This window comes from Crinia signifera, chromosome 6, assembly GCF_055691185.1.
Source record: "Crinia signifera chromosome 6, ASM5569118v1, whole genome shotgun sequence".
NCBI classification, from domain to species: domain Eukaryota; kingdom Metazoa; phylum Chordata; class Amphibia; order Anura; family Myobatrachidae; genus Crinia; species Crinia signifera.
Genome location: NC_139222.1, coordinates 42,021,496 through 42,048,171, shown reverse-complemented (window position 1 = coordinate 42,048,171; position 26,676 = coordinate 42,021,496). Strand labels below are relative to the sequence as shown.

The 26,676-nt window shown below is 49.3% G+C and overlaps 1 protein-coding gene across 8 annotated transcripts in view; it reads right to left on the bottom strand.

The window, feature by feature from the left end:
• The window catches only part of LOC146007591 (uncharacterized), a 34,522-nt gene extending 9,606 nt beyond the window's left edge, over window positions 1–24,916 (bottom strand). For 2 of the 8 annotated variants that reach the window (XM_083146063.1, XM_083146066.1), the window contains exons 1-6: window positions 22,920–23,671; window positions 11,051–11,098; window positions 10,275–10,391; window positions 4,216–4,263; window positions 3,440–3,556; window positions 136–2,532 (exon numbers count right to left, since the gene is read on the bottom strand). In XM_083146063.1, coding sequence (XP_083002189.1) covers window positions 2,432–2,532; window positions 3,440–3,556; window positions 4,216–4,263; window positions 10,275–10,391; window positions 11,051–11,098; window positions 22,920–23,193 — 705 coding nt within the window. In that variant the 5' untranslated portion in view covers window positions 23,194–23,671 and the 3' untranslated portion in view covers window positions 136–2,431. Of the gene's footprint in view, window positions 1–135; window positions 2,533–3,439; window positions 3,557–4,215; window positions 4,264–10,274; window positions 10,392–11,050; window positions 11,099–22,919; window positions 23,672–24,512 lie in introns of those variants that run through there. The other 6 variants (XM_083146064.1, XM_083146069.1, XM_083146065.1 and 3 more) reach the window with 6 other exon arrangements.
• Window positions 24,917–26,676: the final 1,760 nt, after the last annotated feature.

Here is a 26,676-nt window from a genome sequence, read left to right as displayed (position 1 = left end):
GAGGAGGGCGGCTGGTGCAGCAGTAAACGGGAGGCCGAGGCAGCAGCGTGGGAGGGTGGAGGAAGGAGACGCAGTCAGGACATGGTGGCAGCGGGGGTAGCCGGCGACATCATGCAGCAGTCTGACTGTACTCACCACCAGACGGTCCACACCAGGGCAGCGCTGCAGGGCTGACCAGTCTCCTCCTGTGGTCCAGGCGGCGCAGCTCCCAGAAGTACGCGTCCACTGTCCTGTGATCTGGAAGACGGGGCAGCTGGGAGGCGGCACACGCGTATCGGCTCCTCTGTCAATCACAGGTCATGTGTACATGTGTCCAATCCTCACAGACAAGGGCGGGCATACAGCTTATCTAGCAGGCAGCCCAGCCCTATTAGTATATACAGTGTCCGGGCCTCTTAAAAAATAAATAAATAAAACGCAATCGTCATATTCAGCTCGTTATTGGGGGGATTTTTACAAGCTACATATACGTTTCTCTCTCTCTCAGCTTGTCATATTCATACTTAGCCAACTCGTTATACACCATATCCAGCTCGTCATACATTATATCCAACTCGTTATATGTCATACTCAGCTCGTTATATGTCATATTCAGCTCGCCATACACTATATTCAGCTCGCCATACACTATATTCAGATCGTGATATGTCATAGTCAGGAAGTTGTAATTTTGACTTGAACGGCCCCTCATAGCCTAGTCTCTTCCTCCAGCTCTTGGCGCCTGATATCTGCAGCAGCAACGCGGGGTCCCCAGCTCCCTCTCTCCAGTGGCGGGTCTGCCCCTCTTCCTCTGCGGGTACCTGGTCTCTTCCGCCTGCTCATGGCTCCGGATCTGTGCTGCTGCAGCAGCGCAGGGTCCCAGCTCCCGCTGTCCAGTCTGCTCCTCGATCTACCTGCGTGCCTGGTCTCCACCACCTCCAGTTTGCATGGCCCCTCACAGTCACCCTCATGGTTCCCGCAATATGGCACACATTATTAACAATAAAAAAAATATATTCTAAACGACCCCCCCCCCTAAAACCAGCCACAGGCTCTGCTTATACCTCTGACCCTATGGAGACAGCAGGCCGGGGGCGAGATGCGGTGGTGTCCTCGGCTCCTGCAGCAGGAGGTGCTGGGTCGTCCTCTGCTCCGCCTGTCGTGCTGTTCTGGGTCGGCCTCTGCTTCCACCCCCGGCTTCTATCAGGCTGGGGATCTTCCTCTATCCTCTCCTCCGCTGGGCTGTCACCTGTCCTCTGCGCAGCTCCTGTCCTTGATGTTACATCGTGTTCTTAACTTACTTTCGGGCAGGCATCTCTAGGGGCAGCTCCGCACCACTGAGGGGGCTTCTACAGGTCTCCAGCTAGGGGTCCTTTGCATGTCCTCCAGTCCTGGTTCCTCGAGAGCGGGTGTCCTCCGCGGTGCCTGCGCACCTTGGTCTCCACTTGCTGCATCCTCTATCTTCTTCGGAGCATTTTCAGGAGAATCCTCCGGCTGGGTGTGCTCCCAGGTAATTTACCCCCTCAGCACCTTCTTCCATGAGGTTCTAGTCTTCACCCTCTCGGCTCCTCCACGTGCAGGCACTATGTAGGACACCTCGGCAGCACACATCATTCTGTTCTCTCTGGCTCCTCCTGTGGTTGGCAGCTAGTGGGGGCAGCGCGGTTCCCTTCCCTCTGGCAGGTGGCAGCAGTAGGGGACTTGGAGGAGCCTGGCTCTCCTGGCGCCATTCCTGGTCACACAGCTGCGCAGCCCCCGCTCCTTACAGGTCAGCAGCTCACAGCACTGCACAGGTCCTTGTCCTCTCCAGGGATCACCCTTCCCGGTGCCGGCTCTCTCTGCTGTGGGTTATGCATCGCTGCAGGACCGCCTCTGCTCCCCCTGCCCTACCTCTCTATAGTCCCTGTCACTGGCTCACCCGCCATATCCTGTACTGGCTGTATCATATATTTTTATATTTCTTTATACTCAAAGGCTATACAGTATATCCCCCTTCCCACACAGATTTAAGTTGCGACTATTTGACACAGTGGCTGCCTTGATAAAGGTACCAGCGGGGACCGAAACGTCAGAAGATCTCACTTGCAGAAAATAAACTTTGGATTACCTCCTGGTTGTACCTCCATTGAACTACAGACTGGTGAGTGCTGTTTATTCCCCCAGTGGGCGTTCTTTCTGGTATCTATCTATCTATCTATCTATCTATCTAAGGAATTATCCAAGCAGGCAGCGGCACTCCGTGGGCTTAACAATGTGTTTATTGGAGGTGACCGACGTTTCGGGGACTGGATACCCCTTCGTCAAGGTGTACAACGCGTGCGGGTGACACAGCAAACATTTAAATACATACAGCATGTGCATACTCACCATTCCCGTACGTGGAGCGTCCCGGTTGCGTCCAGTGCGGCTTCCGGTGCAGGCGGATGTCAGTGGGCGGAGCCTCACTGCATCATCACGCTCCCCTCTGTTGTAGATGGGTTGCTATGATGACCCCACCGTATCGCTCACTTCTGTATGACAACCTCCGCTCCAGGATCCGGGTTTGGCTTCTGCCTATAACAACACATAAATGGCACGTAAATAACCTACATTAAAACAGTAAAACAATGTTAAAAAATGGTGCAAGTTTGAAGTGTAAATTTCAGATGCCACGGGACTACTGCCCGAGCAATGTTTAAGAAGTGATGTGAAGAGATGTCACCGCATCTAGCGTGACAATTGTATGGTGTTGACACAGGGATCTGGACGGGTGTGTTACATATGGATCTCTGTATACAATAATAACATGGTCAAACTGATCGCTAATGATCATGTTTGTAAATCGGAGATGTCAGGCTCTAACACATGGGGGAGATGTGCTGTGGGATCTCTATGAATGTGAGAATTACAGGGGCGTGTTGTACCATAAATATCGGCTCCACAAGTGATATATATGCTTCATGTTGTCTTTGAGAACAGAACAGCAGTATAGCGTGTATATATATACTATGTATACATCGGGGGAAATGTACCAAAATGGATTCGTAAAAAATAGGTGTATTCATAGGCAGAAATACACCTATTTTTTACACATTTGTATTTTCGGGATTTATGTGACATCCTGCTATAGTCACAGTTATGTTATTAGAAAGCCATAGTGATGTTATTAGAAATAAGAGACATTTAAGGGAAGGGGAATTTATGCACTGGTTATAAAGTACTGTGTCTAGACTGGAGAACAATAAGCGAATTGGTACTGCTCCTAGCTACATAACAATTCAGTGGAGTGTTCATCACGGCGCAGAGCTAATAAAGTTGATTTGAGTGTGATGCAGGGGCTGAACGGCAGTTTGGCACAGGGGCAAGGAGTTGAGAGCTGGCCGTTAACAGCTGTGGGCAGTTCGTTTGGAGCAGTGTTACAGAGCAGAGCTGCGCATTAGACAGACGGAGTGGCAGCTAAAGTACAGGGTGCCGTACTTACCCAAAAGTCCTGGTGCAAGTGACGGAGCAGAGACACCGGTGTTTGCGGAGCCATCTGTTAGAGCTGCAGCAACAAAGAGTCCGGTGGCTTCCTCGGGTGTGGAGGAAGATGAGAGACCTGAAAGAGACATAAGCACTGCGTCATGGTGGAGGCCGGATCCGGCAGCATCGCTGACATATGAAACGCCCTGGGGAGTGGTGAGTGTAAATCCCGCCCCGGACAGTCAGTGTTCCCTGATATCGTTCCCCAATATCCCTGGCACTCATAGTGACTGCGCTAGGGGAAGGGCGAAACCCGACCAATCGGGTCAGGGGAGGCCTTAGGGGAGGTATCATACAAGTTGCAGTGTAAACGCTGTCGTAGCTTTGGAAAGGCAGAAAATCCAGTCAGAAGCAAAGGGCTAAACCCGATGGGAAATGTCAGGGGACGCCCACAAAGTGTCAGTACCAAATCCAAGGAGCTGCTAGATATATAAATACACCAAGCAGGAGCCTCACTAGTGGCTCAGTGAAGAAGGAGAAGAGGGTTAAACCCGGCTCAGAGCCAGGGGAAGCCTATAGCAATCTATCCTTCACTACAGAGTCAATGGCCCAAAGTGTAGCCAAGGAAACGGATCTGGAGAACATTGAACTTAGCTGGGAATTACTATATCAGTGACTGCTAGAAAGGATTATATATTCAGGGACAGAGCCACTAACGCTAAGCAGAGTTACATTGACCAGCGGGGCTGAAAGGTATATCGTGATAGACTCTGTGGTTACATTGTGTATACTTACTATGCCAAGTTCTGTAGTTACAGTACATGTGTAGATTATAGAAGGAATCTGTAATAGGATTAGACATAGAGTTTAGTTATTAGTAAGAATTTATATACATTATTGCGCAATAATATTGTAGCAGTTTTAAGTAACAGTAGTGAAAGGCCTATCACTTATTTATAACATTTAGTTAAGCAAATGTATTGTTCAGGTTTGTTTGTAAACAACTGAGGTAAGGTTAAGAGCTGGTGAATCCTGATCGGCTGGGAGACAGCGGAGGCTTGGAGAAGCAGATCATCCAGTATAATAAAATTTTGTTAGTCTTTGTGTGCACATTTGATGTAGAGATACTATTGTTCATGGAGTATCATTGTTATGCCTAAATTTATTGTTATTCCACTGTTATATTCTGGTTAAATAAAACTTACAAAGAACGAATCCTGTGTGGATATCTGAAAGAAAGAAAACCTGAATACTTACCGGTTTGGAGAGGGTGACATTTGGCGTCAATTGAACAGGATCAGAACAACATTGGAACATGTCGTCGGACGAGCAAAATGATGTGCTGGGGAACCAGGGGAATGGTGTGTCGTCCAGCGTGCAGACTGAGCCCATGAATATGGGCACTAATCCAATTACGCTGCCTTATTATTTCGGGGCCCCATGGCTGCCCATGTATTCCGGAGAAGAAACGGATGGCGATGGAAGTGTATTCAAAGCATTCCAAAAAAGGATTAGGTCTATGTTTAAGTTGTATCGGCCAGGAGAGGATCAGCAGATAGAGATACTGTTGGGTCAGCTGAAAGGGGCAGCCGCAAGAGAGGTGGCCTCATGGCCGTCGAGCCAGAAACGGACGGCAGAGCAAATATTGAAAAAATTGGCGAAAACCTTCGATACCAGCACGATGCCGGAGCGTAAGAGTCGTTTTTACAGTAGAAAACAGAAGTCGGGAGAAACCCTTAGAGACTTTGCGCTGGGGTTACAAGAGGCCCTACGTGATGTAAAAGGAGAAAGTCATGTGGAAGGGAATGAAGAAGATGACGAGACACTGATTACCCAGTTTATTGAAGGAGTCAATAACGAGGGAATTAAAATACAATTAAAGATGTTGAGGTTGCAGAACAGCTTGAAAACCTTCGAAGAGTTCAAGGGAACTGCTATAAAGGTGATGGGAACGGTAGTAGTAGTAGTAGTAGTACGTTTATTTATATGGCGCCGCAAAGTGTCCGCAGCGCCGTACATAGCAAACAAAAAAAAAATGACGAGGTAACGTACAGGGTGTGTTGAAAAATACAGTATAAATGGGGGTATAGCTGGTAGAACTAAAATCAGCATCAGTTCAGAAGTAGGTGTCGAAATTGTCAAGGAGACTAAAGATGAAGTAGAGGAAGGGAAGAACAGGACAGGAGCACAGGTGAGGTAAAGAGGTAGGGTGAGTACGTGAGGAAGGAGGGCCCTACTCATAAGAGTTAACATACTAAAAATAGGTGGGTGGACGAACGAAAAACAATAGGATAAGTAGGAACGGAGGGGAACGGAGGCAGGATAAGAGGATCAAAAGAGGTTAGGAGGAGGGATAGGCTAGTCGAAAAAAGTGGGTTTTGAGGGAGCGCTTGAAGGAGGTAAGGGAATCAGAAAGCCTGATGGGTGGCGGGAGGTTGTTCCAGTGCAGGGGGGCAGCGCGAGAGAAGTCTTGGACACGGGAGTGGGAGGAGGTGATTAGGTGAGAGGTCAGTCGGCGGTCAGTGATGGAGCGAAGAGGACGGGAGGGAGTGTGGATAGAGATCAGTGAAGAGAGGTAAGGAGCGGTGGAGGAGGAGAGAGCTTTGTAGGTGGTGGTGAGGAGTTTAAAGAGAACTCGGAAAGGAATGGGGAGCCAGTGAAGAGATAGACAGAGGGGGGAGGCGGAGGTAGAGCGGCGGGAGAGGAAGATGAGCCTAGCAGCAGCGTTAAGAATGGATTGGAGAGGTGCGAGGCGGGTGAGAGGTAGCCCGGAGAGAAGGATGTTGCAGTAGTCAAGGCGGGAGATGACAAGAGAGTGAATGAGAATTTTGGTCGCGTCAGTGGAGAGGAATGGTCTGATGCGTGAGATGTTGCGTAGGTGAAAGCGGCAAGACTGTGAGAGAGCACGAATGTGGGGGGTGAAAGAGAGGGAGGAGTCAATGATGACACCAAGGCAGCGCGTTTGGTCGGTGGAGGTGATCTCGGTTTCACCAATACTGATGGAGATAGTGGGAGAAGAGGGGATGTTCGGGGGATGGAAGATTAGAAGTTCAGTTTTAGCCATGTTTAGCTTCAGGAAGCGTTGGGTCATCCAGGCTGAGATGGCTGTGAGGCATTCAGAGACCTTGGACAGGAGTGATGGGGATAGATCGGGGGAAGAGAGATAGATTAGGGTATCATCAGCATAAAGGTGGTAATGAAAACCATAGGAGCTGATGAGAGTGCCCAGAGAGGTGGTGTAGAGAGAGAAGAGGAGAGGGCCAAGGACAGACCCTTGGGGAACACCGACTGGCTGCGGGGTAGTAGGAGAGGAGGAGCTCGGAGTGGAGACGGAGAAGGAGCGATCGGAGAGGTATGAGGTGAACCAGGAGAATACCGTGCCAGTGATGCCAAAGGAGCGGAGTGTGTTGAGCAGGAGAGGGTGGTCAACAGTGTCAAAGGCAGCTGACAGATCAAGCTGGATGAGGATAGAGAAGAGGCCTTTGGATTTAGCCGATATTAGATCGTTAGTGACTTTGGTCAGGGCAGTTTCAGTGGAATGTAAAGGGCGGAACCCGGATTGGAGGGGGTCGAGAATGGAGTTAGCAGTAAGGTGGTTTAGGAGACGATTATAGGTCAGACGTTCTAGGAGTTTGGAGGCAAAAGGGAGGAGGGAGATGGGCCTGTAGTTGGATGGGGAGTTGGGGTCCAGATTTGTTTTTTTGAGAATTGGGGAGACAAGAGCGTGTTTGAAGGAGGAAGGGAAGATCCCAGAGGATAGGGAAAGATTAAACAGGTGAGCCAGGTGAGAGCAGACTGACGGACTGAGACGACGGATAATATTGGAGGGGATAGGATCAAGCGGGCAGGTGGAGGGAGAAGCGGATTGAAGGATAGAGTGGACTTCAGCAGCAGTGGTGGGGTAAAATGAGGACAGGGGTTGGAAGGAGGGGAGTGGGGATGTAGGAGGGGAGGAGGGAGAGGGTGGGGTCATGGCAGCAGTGATGGCAGTCCTGAGAGAGGAGATTTTGGTTGAAAAGTAGGTAGCAAAATCAGCGGCTACGATGGAGGACGGAAGAGCTGGAGGAGGGGGGGAGAGCAAGGAGTTGAAGGTGCGACCGAAAGAGGTGGACTTCCCCGAACTGCCAGGATTTCAGGAAGGGGTGAGTGAAGATGGTACCGTGGTAGTGGTGGAGGAAGTGAGGAACAGACCTGCTTTATCACAGAATGTGCAAGCTCCCACAACGGATCTGGCATTCACGCTAAAAGGACAGGTAGAAGATTTAACAGCGGAAATAAATGAAATCCAAAGAGAAGTACAAAAGTTAGCCCAAGTACACAATCCCCCGTTCACTGAAACTGGGTGGTGCCCAAATGATAGACAAGGTCTGAACGAGTGGCGAGAATTCATGCCCACAAGAGGACGTCGGGCAACTGATCGCTTTGACTCTCAGGGTCGCCCTATTTGTCGGAGGTGTGGGCAGTGTGGCCATATAGAGAGAATGTGCAGGAGTGAGAAAGCGTTAAACCAGCAACCCTCGCGGAAGGAGACCGATCCTCGGGGGAACTAGCAGCTCAAGGTCTATCTTCGGAGGAGTGGTGTTCCCAATATATTGGACATTGCCCTGTGATACCTATCAAAATTGAAGGAAAGGAAGTGCTCGCTCTTTTGGATACAGGATCACCGGTTACTACTATACAACAGGGATTCTTTAACCGGCATTGGGAATTGACAGAGACTTTACCCTCGCCCCCGTCCTGGTTGAGGTTGTTGGCTAGCAACGGTCAGTACATCTCTTGTGGGGGATACTGTGAAGTAAATATACAAATAGGACAAGCTGTTATGTCCAATCAAGGATGCTTGATCACAAACGTAAATGACCCGTTGGTTCCTGCCATCATCGTGGGCATGAATGTCTTAAGAAATTGCCCTGCGGAACTAACCTCAATACTGACACAGAAATTGTACAGCCAACCTCAGATTCTGACCCAAATTATACAGCACTCTATCTATGGCCGGAGAAGCCCGGCAGGGAAGAGAGTGCTGGCTACTCAGGTGCAAGGAACTGTTACGTGGTTTAATGTCCGCAAGAGGTATGGTTTCATCAACCGGAATGACACTAAAGCTGATGTCTTCGTTCATCAGACGGCTATAACAAGAAATAACCCCCGGAAGTTGCTGCGCAGTGTCGGAGATGGCGAGGTGGTGGAGTTTGATGTGGTAGAAGGAGAGAAGGGTGCTGAGGCAGCCAATGTGACTGGCCCTGGCGGTCTACCGGTTAAAGGAAGCCGATTTGCTCCCAACAGGCGCCGGTACCGCCGGCGGTCTTACCTGCCAAAAGTAGAGGATGCTGCAGAAGCTAGAGAAGAAGGAATCAGCCTGTACCAAGCGAGAGGAGAGGAAAGAGTGGAAGAAACATTCCCTCCGCAGAGACCTGTTCAATGTGAAAGTCCACCACCATTCCTCCACCGACGATGTTTTGTCAAAAGAAACCGATCCGCGAGACAGAAACTTAACACCATTCCCGAGGGGACCGAAGTTATACAGCCTGACGGGGTGAACGAACATGAGCATCGGCTTAAACTGGCTGAGAATGTAGTGAAAGAAAAGACGGAGACAGCCCACCCTCAATCTCAATCAGGGCTTGATTATGGTCCAGCTACAAATGTTGCATCAGACCAAGGCCCTTATTCTAATCGGATCGGTACGGCCCGCGTGCGGCCGTACCGCCGATGTTTTTACTCTGCACATGCGCAGAGGTCAATCTGCGCATGTGCAGCCCCCTTCGCCGCAGACGGATTTCGTCCGCCGCAAAGGGGGCGTATAGGGGCGTGAGAGGCATCATGCCCTCATTTCCCTATGTGTACGCCCCGCGTTTCATGGGCGTTCCCATGCAAACGCGGGGCGTACGCATGGTAATGAGGCCATGACGCAACTCATGGGGGCGGAAAGCTGACGTCGCCGGATGTCAGCTTTCAGCCCCCATACAAGCTACCACACGGACGATTGTCCGTGTGGTCTCAGCTTGCGGGAGCTGCCGCGGCGTGCGGACCTGCCTTCGATGGTCGACGACCATCGAATGCAGGGGGCAGCTCCCACCATGGTGGAGGCGTAGCCTCCACCATTTTTATGCGGATCGCCAGCCGTCCGTGTACGGACGGCCGTGGCGATCCGTAGGGTGGGCGGGGATTCGTCTGGTGCGGTCGCAGCCGCATATGCGGCTCGACCGCACCAACCAGAATAAGGGCCCAAGTTTGGAAGATGGATGGTCAACGGAGTAATGAGTTAGCTCCCTTCCGGGAATCGGAATCAGGTGCGATTGTCCATCTTCCAGCTACAGCCACTGGGGTGTATGGAATAAAAAGGGATGTGGATAACCACCAAGTTCTTAGAATGGTAATTAGTACCTATGTTCTGTGTATTTAATTTGTGATGTTTATTACTGCTGTAATCCAGGGATGGTTTTAAGATGCATGAGGACATGCAATTAATTAGAGGGGTAGAATGTGACATCCTGCTATAGTCACAGTTATGTTATTAGAAAGCCATAGTGATGTTATTAGAAATAAGAGACATTTAAGGGAAGGGGAATTTATGCACTGGTTATAAAGTACTGTGTCTAGACTGGAGAACAATAAGCGAATTGGTACTGCTCCTAGCTACATAACAATTCAGTGGAGTGTTCATCACGGCGCAGAGCTAATAAAGTTGATTTGAGTGTGATGCAGGGGCTGAACGGCAGTTTGGCACAGGGGCAAGGAGTTGAGAGCTGGCCGTTAACAGCTGTGGGCAGTTCGTTTGGAGCAGTGTTACAGAGCAGAGCTGCGCATTAGACAGACGGAGTGGCAGCTAAAGTACAGGGTGCCGTACTTACCCAAAAGTCCTGGTGCAAGTGACGGAGCAGAGACACCGGTGTTTGCGGAGCCATCTGTTAGAGCTGCAGCAACAAAGAGTCCGGTGGCTTCCTCGGGTGTGGAGGAAGATGAGAGACCTGAAAGAGACATAAGCACTGCGTCATGGTGGAGGCCGGATCCGGCAGCATCGCTGACATATGAAACGCCCTGGGGAGTGGTGAGTGTAAATCCCGCCCCGGACAGTCAGTGTTCCCTGATATCGTTCCCCAATATCCCTGGCACTCATAGTGACTGCGCTAGGGGAAGGGCGAAACCCGACCAATCGGGTCAGGGGAGGCCTTAGGGGAGGTATCATACAAGTTGCAGTGTAAACGCTGTCGTAGCTTTGGAAAGGCAGAAAATCCAGTCAGAAGCAAAGGGCTAAACCCGATGGGAAATGTCAGGGGACGCCCACAAAGTGTCAGTACCAAATCCAAGGAGCTGCTAGATATATAAATACACCAAGCAGGAGCCTCACTAGTGGCTCAGTGAAGAAGGAGAAGAGGGTTAAACCCGGCTCAGAGCCAGGGGAAGCCTATAGCAATCTATCCTTCACTACAGAGTCAATGGCCCAAAGTGTAGCCAAGGAAACGGATCTGGAGAACATTGAACTTAGCTGGGAATTACTATATCAGTGACTGCTAGAAAGGATTATATATTCAGGGACAGAGCCACTAACTCTAAGCAGAGTTACATTGACCAGCGGGGCTGAAAGGTATATCGTGATAGACTCTGTGGTTACATTGTGTATACTTACTATGCCAAGTTCTGTAGTTACAGTACATGTGTAGATTATAGAAGGAATCTGTAATAGGATTAGACATAGAGTTTAGTTATTAGTAAGAATTTATATACATTATTGCGCAATAATATTGTAGCAGTTTTAAGTAACAGTAGTGAAAGGCCTATCACTTATTTATAACATTTAGTTAAGCAAATGTATTGTTCAGGTTTGTTTGTAAACAACTGAGGTAAGGTTAAGAGCTGGTGAATCCTGATCGGCTGGGAGACAGCGGAGGCTTGGAGAAGCAGATCATCCAGTATAATAAAATTTTGTTAGTCTTTGTGTGCACATTTGATGTAGAGATACTATTGTTCATGGAGTATCATTGTTATGCCTACATTTATTGTTATTCCACTGTTATATTCTGGTTAAATAAAACTTACAAAGAACGAATCCTGTGTGGATATCTGAAAGAAAGAAAACCTGAATACTTACCGGTTTGGAGAGGGTGACATTTACACACACCTCTTCGTATGTCAAACCGACAGATCGCAATACTATACTTAGACACAACAGCTCGCACCCACGCAACACGGTGGAGAGTCTCCCATACTGTTTTTGAGAGTATGCAGGATCACTGATACCGACTCTGAAACCCATCACCAACTGGACATCATGCAGCAGAAGTTCGAGGACAGAGGCTACGCCAGACAGGGCCTACTTAAAGCCAAGGCCAGGGCTCTGGCGTGTGAGTGCACCACTCTTATCACAGGTGCAACACCTAAAGTCAGAAAGCCATGTATTCCATGGGTTAATGACTTTAGCTCTGCCAGCCGAGAAACCACCAGCAGAGTAAAAAACTGGTGGGAAATTGTGCGTTCGGATCCCGAGCTACCGGTGTTCAAAGACACCAAGCTGATGCCGAGCTACAAGCGCGGCCCAAACTTGAAGGACCTATTGGTCAAGACAGAGATTACAAATGTTGACACCCCTTCTAGACAAATCAGACCCACCAGAATGGGCTGTTACCGGTGCCTAGGCTGCACAACATGCAGCTTCATGACAGCTTGCACCGAAGTTGCACATCCCTATACGGGTAAAAAATTTAAAATCAGATGGCCCCTCACGTGCACGACTATATTTGTTATCTACGTCATTTATTGTCCATGTGGATTACATTACATCGGCAAGACCGATTGTGCCTTCAAGGTACGTATGGCACAGCATCGCTGTGCCATACGGGCAGCCCTTCAATCTGGCTCAGGGGAGCAACCAGTGGCCAGGCATTTTGCCAAGGCCAAACATAACATGGCAATGATCAAATATAAGATCATAGACCACGTGCCGGCACACATACGTGGTGGCAACCGTTCCAAACAGCTTTTGCAGCTTGGGTCCAAGTGGATTTACAAAATGGACACACTACACCCTAAAGGCCTTAATGAAACACTTGGCCTACATAATTTTTTGTAACCATTTTGGTCCACTAACACACAATCATGTCTTCCTTCTTCCTTTTCTCTCCCCCTTGTTAAAGGTACTTGTCATCCCACTGTGTGACACCAGTCCCCCAGCCTTATCGGTGTCCAGGTGACACACCAGGATAACATATAATATACAAGATGCTGGCATTCTGTTGTTGCAATTTCTGGCTTCTGGTGCTATGCGCATACAGTGATGCTGGCTGCATCACCCCACACAGGGCTGTTTTTGCTTATTATAGATACCCAGCAGGGACTCAGTATTTCTCCCTGCATTTAAACCACTCACGCCATAGGGTTTGCACCTCACCCAGCATATGCACTTTGACTTTTGCCCAGTACGGCTCCAATTCGGGGCCGCACGCAGTTATCTTTTTATACGTATACCCTTTTTAAATGTTTGTTTTTTATTATATATGTCTTCTCATTTTTAGCCACTAGATGTCACTATGTAGTCATAATATGGTCATGTCCATTTGTTTTTTTGCATTTTTTATTCACTTGCATCCTCTGAAGTTTTGTGTCTGTATGGATGCCTTTGTTGCTTTATGACTTCTGTAGCACGATACTTGTATTTATGCTAATGTGAGCTGCGATCTCTTTCCCAGCCCAGCCACGTCACCGCGGGATGACGGCCGTGATGACGCGCGGTCAGCTGGACGCCGCCGAACGTGGTGACGTCACTGCTGTGCGCAGGACTCCGGAAACCGGCCCGTGGATGCTCGTGGGGGACGGCTACAGGGAGGGGGTAAGTTAGCGCCTATTTGTTAACATGTCTTATAAATACCCATGCACTTGCACTTTATTCTGTACTTCACCCTGTCTGCATTTTGTCCTGACGACGGGGGTCCGGCCCCCGAAACGTTGACGCCTGTAAGACCACTTATGGAATAAACACAGTCTTTTGATTTCACCAGCATTTGTGAGTCCTCGAGTGCCCATTCATTTTGTCATTGTATTCTGTGGGCAGTTCATTGTGGCTGCCCTCTGCAAGCTGACACCGGGGCAAGCTACACATCTCAGCTCACTTCAGTCCAGAGTGACGGCCCTTCCGGATATATATATATATATATATATATATATATATATATATATATATATATATATATATATATATATATATATATATATATATATATATATATATATATATATATATATATATATATAACAACTCCAAGTCTGCCGGCACTCAATGTGAATTTGCAGGTACAGCGGGCCCCGGTGCCCAATAGTAAAATAATACAATGTCCAAAATCAATGGCACTCCGGAGGCAGGTATAAGCAAAAGAAAAGCGTGTATTAGGAAACAAGCTTTCGGGGTTTGATCCCCTTCATCAGCTGTAGTGTATCCTGATGAAGGGGATCAAACCCCGAAAGCTTGTTTCCTAATACACGCTTTTCTTTTGCTTATACCTGCCTCCGGAGTGCCATTGATTTTGGACATTATATATATATATATATATGGAACAAAGAGTGGGGCACCCTTTCAATGCGCTAGATAAAGTAGATTGGGCAGCACTCTGTCAGTCCCCCCTGTTAGCGGGGGAAGTGGGGAATAGAAGAAAAAAGATAGAAGACAGAGCGCGCCACTATTTTATGGAGATCCACCACTAGAAGGATCAAGAAAATATATCGACAGGTCACTGTACAACAGTATTTAATACAATTAATTTAAAAACAAAGTAAAAACATTTTTGCTTGTATGCAGTCAGTTGGTCGAATCGATATAATCAGGAAAAAACACCCAACGCGTTTCGTCAAAAAAAAATGACTTCCTCAGGGGTAACTTTCTAGGTCAGTGGTTCCCAACCTGGGGTACTAGTACCCCTGGGGGTACTCTGCAGACCAGTTGGGGGTACTTGAAAATAATATTGGTAATGGCGGAAAATGAAAAAGTCTTTCGATGGCAGAAGACCCATTGCCATGGAGAAGAACCATGTTGCGTCACTTACGGTTCTGTCTTCAGCGTCATTAGCATCTCCTTCTGCTTTTGCCTGCCCAGCAATCCACTGGTAGCTTCCCATGCTGCCCTCAGACATCAGCAATCATCCACCTTGCGCTGACACAGGTGGAGGAAGCAGCTGTATTAATCCTACAGGTGTTAGTGGAAACCCCGGAGACATTACACAACCAGCAGCCAGACAGGGAAGGGCACAATTCCTGGCCGCATACTACTCCTCCGCTACTCATTAATATAAGGACTTGCATAAGAATACGCATACCACTCACTTCCACTCCACTCATAAATACTGTCTATATTTCAAATTGAGAGGGTACTCATCATTGAAAAGCATAATCAAGGGGTACAGGAGAGAGAAAAGGTTGGGAACCACTGTTCTAGGTGGTGGAGAAAGGCCATATTACTAATTTAGTATATACACAATTAAGTAGTTACTTTTTCAATACTGAGAATGTACATACCCTTAGGTAAATGGATAGTGAATGTAAGTTTTCACTCCGGATAGCGGTCTTACTGACAAACTGTACAAAAGTGTGCAAATGGATCCCTTGGAGATCTTAATGCTGGTATCCAGCTGCAACTATAGCATACTGTATTATTATGCTATAGTTGCAGCTGGATAAACCGCCAATGCATCTACCTGGCTACCCCGCTAGTGGGGAGCCAGGGTATACGTATCCCTGACATGCTTGTGGCTGAAGGAAGTCCGCGAGGCACGCTGCATGCAGCGGCGACCGGATTCTCTGGGACAGTGGTCCCCTTGCAGGCAGGTAGGGCAGGGTGCTACCTGCCTGTCTGACCGCGCTGTACTCTCACAGAACTGAGCCGCGCTGTACTCTCAAAGTACTGAGACGCGCTTTTAGAGCAATCCCACCTGGTTCCCTGCTAACAGGGACCCGGGGGCATACTTACCCCTGTCTTGTAGCTGCTGTACGCGCCGAGGCTTGCGGTCCGCGAGGCGCGCTGCATGCAGTGGCGACGGGGACCCCGAAACGGTGGTTCTGTCAGCCAGGTTCCGGAGGCAAGCTGCAAGCAGCTGCAACCGGTCCCTCAACAGCGCCCTCGTCGCAGGCAGATAGGGACAGGGACTATCTGCCTGTGTAGATCTTAAAAATCCGAAAAAATTAGAAAAGCCCAAGAGTGAGCTAACAATGCGCCCAGCTCCCGCAGGGCACATGCTAAGACTGCCTAGGAGAGGAAGTAGAAGGGGAGGAGTTAGTCACTGTTAATTTATTCTAAAGTGCCCAAGCTCCCTGTGGTCGCCCTTCTATTCCCCACTGTAACTCTCCAGTGTCACCTAGTGGAGGAAAGAGAAATAATGATGCAGCTGATAAACCTCCCATTCTCGGGTTACATACATGAGGATAAGATTGAATTAAGCACAAAGATGATAACAAGAGCCGGATGCCCCCCGACAGTCACTATACCGACATTGGAATCCCGACTGCTAAATGCCCGATGAGCCACCGAACCTGCACGGGGCTTCTTTGCGCTCGCTCCCTTGTCGGAGTACCGGTAGTCAGTAAATGTTAGGTAAAACCACAATTAGAAGCCAAATTACAGTATAAGTTGGCTGGGGGCGGGGTCTAATGTTGAGTCTGTTCCGCCACACCCCCTGAAAGCGGCCTGCGGTTGCTTCTCCCAGAGAGGATATTGACACAGATCCAACCAATCATCTCCCGGCATTATGCTAGCGCAGCTGTAAAACAACAGAAACTGCTCTAAATGCTTCTTAATCTTCTTCTTTTATCTCTGTCCAAGACGATGGATCCCTAGATCATGCACATGACATTCTAGGGCAGTGGTTCCCAACCGTGGTCCTCAAGTACCCCCAACAGTGCACGTTTTCCAGGTCACCCAGCAGGTGCACTCATTATTCAGACACATTTTAAAAGATCCACAGGTGGAGCTAATTATATCACTTGTGATTCTGTGTGGAGACCTGGAAAATGTGCACTGTTGGGAGTACTTAAGGACCAGGGTTGGGAACCACTGTTCTAGGGCAGTCATGTCCAGGGCCGGACTGGGACCAAAAATAGGCCCTGGCATTTTGAGCACACAGGCCCACCAGACGTGGGCGGGACCTTGCGCGGCTTAGCCGCGCCGCAGAAAGGGGGCATGGCCTCATGAAAAGGGGGAGTGGCATCACAAAAAGGAGGCATTACACATTATTGAACACACCGTAATGCCCATCATACATTGCCAGATACACATGCCCCACAGTGCCAGATACACATGCCCAACAGTGCCAGATACACATGCCCAACAGTGCCAGATACATATGCCCCACAGTGCCAGGTACATATGTCCCACAGTGCCAGATACATATGCCCCACAGTGCCAGATACATATGCCCCACAGTGCCAGATACATATGCCCCACAGTGCCAGATACATATGCCCCACAGTGCCAGATACATATGCCCCACAGTGCCAGGTAAATATGCCCCACAGTGCCAGGTAAATATGCCCCACATTGCCAGGTAAATATGCCCCACAGTGCCAGATACACACAGTATGCCCCACAGTGCCAGGTAAATATGCCCCACAGTGCCAGGTAAATATGCCCCACAGTGCCAGATACATATGCCCCACAGTGCCAGATACATATGCCCCACAGTGCCAGGTACATATGCCCCACAGTGCCAGGTACATATGCCCCACAGTGCCAGATACATATGCCCCACAGTGCCAGATACATATGCCCCACAGTGCCAGGTAAATATGCCCCACAGTGCCAGGTAAATATGCCCCACATTGCCAGGTAAATATGCCCCACAGTGCCAGATACATACAGTATGCCCCACAGTGCCAGATACATATGTCCCACAGTGCCAGATACATATGCCCCACAGTGCCAGATACATATGCCCCACAGTGCCAGATACATATGCCCCACAGTGCCAGATACATATGCCCCACAGTGCCAGATACATTTGCCCCACAGTGCCAGGTAAATATGCCCCACAGTGCCAGGTAAATATGCCCCACATTGCCAGGTAAATATGCCCCACAGTGCCAGATACACACAGTATGCCCCACAGTGCCAGGTAAATATGCCCCACAGTGCCAGATACATATGCCCCACAGTGCCAGATACATATGCCCCACAGTGCCAGGTACATATGCCCCACAGTGCCAGGTAAATATGCCCCACAGTGCCAGATACATATGCCCCACAGTGCCAGGTACATATGCCCCACAGTGCCAGGTAAATATGCCCCACAGTGCCAGATACATATGCCCCACAGTGCCAGATACATATGCCCCACAGTGCCAGATACATATGCCCCACAGTGCCAGGTAAATATGCCCCACAGTGCCAGGTAAATATGCCCCACATTGCCAGGTAAATATGCCCCACAGTGCCAGATACATACAGTATGCCCCACAGTGCCAGATACATATGTCCCACAGTGCCAGATACATATGCCCCACAGTGCCAAGGAAAGGGAATAGTTACACTGACCTGGGAGCTGATCACCACTGGGGGGGTACTGCAGTAGTGCTCCCCCTGCACCAAGTGACTGCCTGCTGAGGGAGACTGCCTGGAGAGGGTGCCGGGAACACATGCTGTATGCAGGCGGCTTCCTGCTTGTATCTGCCGCCGGTGCGTCGGCAGCTGACGTCATGACGCTGCAGCGTCACATGACGTGAATATGCTAATGACGCCGGGGGTGGGGGACGCGGCGGTGCAGTGCACAATGAAGGCATCAGCGGTGCTACTGCACCGCTGCAGTCTTTACAAGAAATCGGCCCACAAGGCATTTGCCAGAAGTGCCAGATGGCCAGTCCGGCCCTGGTCATGTCCAACCTGCGGCCCTCCGGCTGTTGCGAAACTACAAGTCCCATCATGCCTTGCCATAGTTTTGCTATTAGCGAGTGCTAAAACTATGGCAAGGCATGCTGGGATGTGTAGTTTCACAGGAGCTAGAAGGCCGCAGGTTGTACATGCCTGCTCTAGAGCGTAAGCCAGTTTTGGCAGTCACATACAGTAGCTGGGGTCTAATGAACGATACGACCATATTGCTAACACTATCAGTTCTTATACTACTACTCCCAGCATCCGCCGCCATACACTACTTTACTATATACAGTTTCCCAGAGTGTTTGTGCCACAATAAATATAACAAAAGGCATTGTAACCCCTACGCATCATCTCAGCCGAGTCGGGTGCGGTCCGAAAGGGCCACCCCGAGGGGGGGCGCGGTGCAGTGTCCGCAGGGGGGGGGGGCACAGACAGCCTGCGCTGCTGTCTGCTACACCCTGCAGACAGCAGTAGCAGAGGAGGTGAATGGATGCCTGTGAGCGGCATCCATTCACCTCCCGGACAAGGGGTGGACGGGGGCTGGGGGCAGCCCAGCAGATTACCTTAGTGCTGGGCTTGCCCCCAGCGCAGCATTCCGGGTCCTGGCGGCGGCGATCGGAGATGACATAATCTCCAAGCGGCAGGGGGGATGAAGCAGGGATCAAAAACCTGGATGCGACCTAAATGTAGAGGGTGATTCAGACCTGCTTGATTGGCTGCAAGTAACTTTTTCGGTACATCTTTCTAGTATGGTGTAGGACAGTGGTTCCCAAACTTTTTTTTAAATCCCAACACCCAAGAGCAGTGGTTCTCAACCTCGGTCCTCAGGACCCCCCAACAGTGTACATTTTCCAGGCCTCCATGCAGGATCACAGGTGAAATACTTTGCTCCACCTGTGATCTTTTAAAATGTGTCAGTGAATAATGAGTGCACCTGCCGGGTGACCTGGAAAACGCAGACTGTTGGGGGGTCCTGAGGACCGAGGTTGGGACCCACAGACCTAGAGAGAGTATCAGAATTTTTTTCACAGCAGCGCTAGGCTAAAAGTTTCTTTATTGAAAAATGCCAAAAAAATATATATTTAGTTGATTGTTTATATCGTACTTAAAAGTAATTATGTGGTGAGGCAAGTGATTCACTTCTGTTATCACATATTTTACGATTGGCAGCCACCAGCACTGATTTTGCCTATTATTTTGACCATAATTATAATTACATGACCAGATTAATGTTTTATTCTCAAGACACTTATAAATACTCGCAGAGGTTTTTTAAATGCCACAAATCCTTTTCCAGGATGAGCTGAATTAAAACAGTAATAAAACCCACAATAAATATGACTGTTTGTTTTAGAGCAGTATTGGAGTTTAGGGGATTTACTAGTATCAGGGTAGAACAGAAAGCAGTTTATTAACCCCTGGGGTCAGTGTGATACTGACAGGTGTCACAACTGAAGATGTACTGTAACAAGAGACTGTTTAGAATTGGTAACGGTGAGCTGCGGTTATACAGTAGTGAAGAGTTTTCATAAAAGTGTAGAAAGAGGTGTTTATATATAAAGAAGGGGCAACATGCATGGGTAGAAATATTTGTGAACTGAACGTAGCAGCTGCCAGGTGAGTTGGCGGCAGTGGCGTAACTCCCGGAGGCAATGGAGACATTTGCCGCCGGGCGTTAGCCATCAGGGGGGGGCACAGAGAGCAGCTGCAGGCACAAGCAAGACACCCCAGCCACTGACCCATACTTGCCAATGCTCCCGCATTCTGCGCCTCCCGTAAAGCCAGTATGTGTCCCGCTGCCCACTTAATCCCCTGGAATCCCCAGCCATGTCTGCGAATCCTACGCACCGCAGGCAGCATAGCTGCACAACAGAGGCAGCAAGCGGTGATCTCCCGCCCACGAGTGCAGGGCAGGCAGGAGAGGAGACCACAGCATCAGAGGCAGCAAGCGGTGATCTCCAGGCTACGAGTGCAGGGCAGGCAGGAGAGGAGACCACAGCATCAGAGGCAGCAAGCGGCGATCTCCCACCCACGAGTGCAGGGCAGGCAGGAGAGGAGACCACAGCATCAGAGGCAGCAAGCGGCGATCTCTCGCCCACGAGTGCAGGGCAGGCAGGAGAGGAGACCACAGCATCAGAGGCAGCAAGCGGCGATCTCCCGCCCACGAGTGCAGGGCAGGAAGGAGAGGAGAAAAAGAGGGGGGGGGGGTAGCCGCGCTGGTTAAAATGAAAATATTAATAATAAATTATAATAGCATAAAAATGATGCAGATTGGACTGATTGTACAGTTAAAAGGAAATACAATTTATTATGATAAGACCAAATTGGGCTGATAAAACACAGGGAATAATCCTGGGGGGGTAAATCACACTGAGGGACTGTCCGTTCCTATTTCGCCTGGAATTAAAAAGTCATATGATGCAAAGTTGCAATGAGTAAAATGGGGTTACCGTCCACCTGTAGACATGCTGGAGGGGTGTGATGAATCTCTCCCTGGGACTCAAGGCCCGAATGGTGATGAGGGCCGAGTCACCGTCCAGAGTAGGGGAGACACCCAAGATGGAAACTCCCAGAGATGGTATTGGGGTCTTTCAAGATCCAGTTGGATGTCCACGGTTAGGTATTTCCCAAATGAGGTCCACGGCTGGTCCGGAACAGTCCAATAAAAAGTGGGGGGGGGGGGTTTGAAGAACACCTGACGCGTTTCGCCGTCTCAACGGCTTTATCAAAGGAGACCACAGCATCAGAGGCAGCAAGCGGCGATCTCCCGCCCACGAGTGCAGGGCAGGCAGGAGAGGAGACCACAGCATCAGAGGCAGCAAGCGGTGACCTCCAGGCTACGAGTGCAGGGCAGGCAGGAGAGGAGACCACAACATCAGAGGCAGCAAGCGGTGATCTCCAGGCTACGAGTGCAGGGCAGGCAGGAGAGGAGACCACAACATCAGAGGCAGCAAGCGGTGATCTCCAGGCTACGAGTGCAGGGCAGGCAGAAGAGGAGACCACAGCATCAGAGGCAGCAAGCGGCGATCTCCCGCCCACGAGTGCAGGGCAGGCAGGAGAGGAGACCACAACATCAGAGGCAGCAAGCGGTGATCTCCAGGCTACGAGTGCAGGGCAGGCAGGAGAGGAGACCACAGCATCAGAGGCAGCAAGCGGTGCTCTCCAGGCTACGAGTGCAGGGCAGGCAGGAGAGGAGACCACAGCATCAGACGCAGCAGCGGATCCCTCCTGCTGTCAGATCCGCACTGACACTCAGGGGCGGATTGGCCATTATATTTACCGGGAAGTTTCCCGGGAGGCCGATGTCAGTGAGGCCGAATAACAGTAACAGATACAGTGACTCCTAGAATAGAAGGGGACTTATTTATGTATAAGCACTTCACATTGAAATCATTACCCCCACACACATACCGGAAACAGAGACAGTGCGCGGCGAAGGCGCACTGCAAAAATTTACACTGTAATGTCCATTACACATAACGCCACACATAGTAATGCCCATCACACAAAATGCCATGCACCATGGGGCTCACACAGGAGGCCATATTTAGACATATTCTGGGGCTGGTGCAAGTTTCAATTGGTCAGCTGAAATTGTGTCTATAGATGCACCAATTAGTACTTCAGCTCCTGTAGTCAATGCAAGTGGGTGTCTCAGCCCTTACATATAAACATACAGGTACAGTATGTATGTGTGTGTGTGTGTGTGATATCTATCTATAGATCACACACACACACATTGATAAGTCAACACACTCTCTTCACTGTAATTGCTGCAGCGTACACCATATATTGTATACAGAAACACAAACTTATGGTACTCAGCGGACTGTCACTAATGAATCAAAGCACAACTTGCTGCGTGTAGACATGCATATCTATAAGCAGCATGTTGTGATTTGATTCATTTGTGACAGTATGCTGGGTGCCACACGTTTGTCATATATATCCCATATAAACACACATGGGTACTTATGAGTTATCCGGGCGTCCGATTTTTAAATCGGGTCGGATCGGGCACATCGCATCGCATCGCATGCGACCATCGGATGCGATGCGATGCGATGACCCGATTTTTCCATAGGAATCAATGTTAAAATGGACTGAGTCCATTTTAACATGGAATTCAATGGGAAAAAGGGGTCCTTTTCATACCCCTACTATCCAAGTGGGCATGGAGTTGGATATAAACCTGTGGCGAGCGTAGCGAGCCACCGTGCCCGAAGCGTGGCGAGCGTAGCGAGCCCCGCGAGGGGACACGGAATACCGTTCGCTCGCCACGCTTCGGGCTCGGTGGCTCGCTACGCTCGCCACAGGTTTATGTCCAACTCCATGCCCACTTGGATAGTAGGGGTATGAAAAGGACCCCTTTTTCCCATTGAATTCCATGTTAAAATGGACTCAGTCCATTTTAACATTGATTCCTATGGAAAAATCGGGTCATCGCATCCGATGGTCGCATGCGATGCGATGCGATATCGCATCGCATCGCATCTGATTGTATGCCTTAACTTAAGGCATACAATCAAAAAATCGGCAGCCCAGATAACTCACAAGTACCCACACATGTTTTGTTTACAAACCTTTAAAATCTCGACATTTGACAAACTGCCTATACAGTATATATAAAAAATACTTTTTAAAATCTTACATTGGAGTTCGTGCCTCTGCTGCTCTTTAGTAGGGGAAGAGCTTGTCTGGCTCTGCACTGAGCTGCTGTGAGAGGGCATGCCCAGCAACCCCCTTCTGCCAGATTTGTTAATTCTCTGAACAAGTGGCAGCCAGGGGTGAAAGGAGATCTCCGTCCATTGGAGGCAGGCTATAGAGGGTGCAGGGGGAGTTGCGGCCCCAAATTTACCAGCCTGCGGGGCAGCTGACAGTCTGGCCCCCTGCCCTGCCCGCCACTGCTCTGAACCCTTCCTCATACTTGCCTACTTTTGAAAAGTAGTTTCAGGGAGATTATAGATCACACTGTAAGGCATCGTATGGAGTGCCGTTGAGGGGGGAGTATCACATTTTACCCAAAGGGTGTGTCTATCTCCACCCATGGGCGTGTCTACTGTCACTCAGGGGTGTGCCCTGCAGTGGCAGGTAAAAAGTAAAGTACAAAGTGCAGTACTGGCTACACACACTGATATCTCAGCTACATTTTGACAGACATGGTGCTTGGGCTGGGGCCACATGCTGTGTCCCTTCCCACAGTACTACCAGCCTTCTTTTTGTGCATGCACAGTCCGGATTGTGAAAGGAGGCGGCTTAGGGTATTTCTGGAGCTGCGCTTCAATTTGCAGGCCACCGGGGTACTCAGCCACACATCATAGTACATTATACACAGCACCCCCCTCCCATATTACACCCTGTACACATAATATATAACACTCTACAAAACACCATAATATATCACATGCAGCTTCCCCCCATATTACACCCATTACATATACACAGCACCCCCCTCCCCCATATTCACCCTGTACAAAGCACATTGCACAAAACACTATAGTATATTACATGCAGATTCCCCCATATTACCATATGCACAGCACCCCCTCCCCCATATTACACCCTGTACAATACATAAAGCACATTGCACAAAACACTATAGTATATTACATGCAGATTCCCCCATATTACCATATACACAGCACCCCCTCCCCCATATTACACCCTGCACAGTACACACAGCACATTGCACAAAACACTATAGTATATTACATGCAGATTCCCCCATATTACACATATTTACATATACACAGCACCCCCCTCCCCCATATTACACCCTGTACAGTACACACAGCACATTGCACAAAACACTATAGTATATTACATGCAGATTCCCCCATATTACACATATTTACATATACACAGCACCCCCCTCCCCCATATTACACCCTGTACAGTACACACAGCACATTGCACAAAACACTATAGTATTTTACATGCAGATTCCCCCCCCCATATTACCATATATACAGCACCCCCTCCCCCATATTACACCCTGCACAGTACACACAGCACATTGTACAAAACACTATAGTATATTACATGCAGATTCCCCCCCATATTACACGTATTTACATATACACAGCACCCCCTCCCCCATATTACACCATAATACATCACACACAGCTAATACATGCAGCACGTTGCACACAACATATTCAATTATACATAGCTGCCCCATATTACACGCAGCACACACACATGATACACCAGCCCCCATTTCCTCAGTGCACACAGCACTCACCTCCTGGCTGAGGGCTCATGTCAGGGACTTGCAGGAGGGAACCAGCCATGTGGTGAGGGAGGGAGGCGGAGAGGCAGGAAGAGCTGCTGGTCTGTGTAACACGGAGCTGAGTGTGGGGGCGGGCCCAGCCTCAGGGAAGCCCCGACTGCAGTGCCAGATGAATGCTGCCTCGGCTAGGATCGTGGGAGGAAGGGTGACTGACTACCTATGCGCTCTGCACTGCTGGCTGCTCCTGATCTCAACTCAGGCAAGCAGAGCTGGCTCTGCCTGGCTGTAATAGTGCGGGGGGTGCCCGTAATTAGGAGGTGCCTGTGCACCCCCGGCACCCCCTGTGCGCACGCCTATGCTCCCTTCAGTGTAAACACAATGACAGTGACACCTGACCTCTCTGGCTTCCTGAACAGGAAGTCACATGGTGTGCAATGGAGGAGCCCAGCAGACTCAGAGCAGCAGCCACACTACACGGAGCACAGACGCGGACAACAGGGGCTCAGGCAAGTCCTGGTGAAGATGGAGGAGGGTGCCAATAATGTTTGCTGGGAGGGGGTGGGGGTGTCATTAATGTTTTGCTTGGGGTGACAGCAATGTTTACTGGGGGGGTCATATTTGATGGGAGGGGGGTTTCAGTAAATGATGTTTGCTGGGTGTATGTCATTCATGTTTTGCTGGGGGTGTCAGTAATGTATCATGGGAGGGCGGGGGTTGTCAGTAAATGATGTTTGCTGAGGGGGGGTTGTCTTTAATGCTTTGCTGGGGGTGTCAGTAATGTTTACTGTTTGACTGTGTGTGTTTAAAATAAATATGGGTCACTAAGCATTGTGTAATGTAAACATGGGGCACTACATGCTGTGTAATATTAATATGGGTCAGTATGTGCTGTGTAATGTATCTGTTGAAGACTGCGCTGTGTAATGTTAGTATGGGTAACTATGGGCTGTGTCATGTGACTGTGGCACACTGCGCTGTGTAATTTGACTATGGGTCACTACATGCTGTATAATTTGACTATGGGTCACTATGCGCTGTGTAATGTGAGTATGTGTAACTACTGGCTGTGTCATGTGACTGTGGGACACTATGCGCTGTGTCATGTGACTGTGGGACACTGCGCTTTGTAATTTGACTATGGGCCACTACCTGCTGTGTAATTTGACTATGGGTCACTACGCGCTGTGTAATCTGACTGTGGGACACTATGTGCTGTGTAATTTGACTATGGGTCACTACGCGCTGTGTAATCTGACTGTGGGACACTGCGCTGTGTAATTTCACTATGGGTCACTACATGCTGTGTAATTTGACTATGGGTCACTACACGCTGTGTAATGTGACTGTGGGACACTATGCGCTGTGTAATGTGAGTATGGGTAACTACGGGCTGTGTCATGTGACCGTGGGACACTATGCGCTGTGTCATGTGACTGTGGGTCACTACATGCTGTATAAATTGACTATGGTTCACTACGCGCTGTGTACTCTGACTGTGGGACACTATGTGCTGTGTAATGTGAGTATGGGTAACTACGGGCTGTGTCATGTGACTGTGGGACACTGCGCTGTGTAATTTGACTATGGATCACTACATGCTGTGTAATTTGACTATGGCTCACTGCGCGCTGTGTAATGTTACTGTGGCACACTATGCAGTGTGCAATGTGAGTATGGGTAACTACTGGCTGTGTCATGTGACTGTGGGACACTGCGCTGTGTAATTTGACTATGGGTCACTACGCGCTGTGTACTCTGACTGTGGGACACTATGTGCTGTGTAATGTGAGTATGGGTAACTACGGGCTGTGTCATGTGACTGTGGGACACTGCGCTGTGTAATTTGACTATGGGTCACTTCGTGCTGTGTAATTTGACTATGGGTCACTACGCACTGTGTAATGTGACTGTGGGACACTATGCACTGTGTAATGTGAGTATGGGTAACTAGTCATGGGTTCATTTCCCACCATGGCTCTAACTGCGTGAAGTTTGTATATTCTCCCCGTACTTGCGTGGGTTTCCTCTGGGTACTCAGGTTTCCTCCCACAATCCAAAAAAATACTTGTAGGTTAATTGGCTCCCAACAAATGAACCCCAGAATGTCTGTGTGCGTGTACATGTGGTAGGGGATATAGATTGTAAGCTCCACTGGGGCAGGGGAAAGAAAATGTAA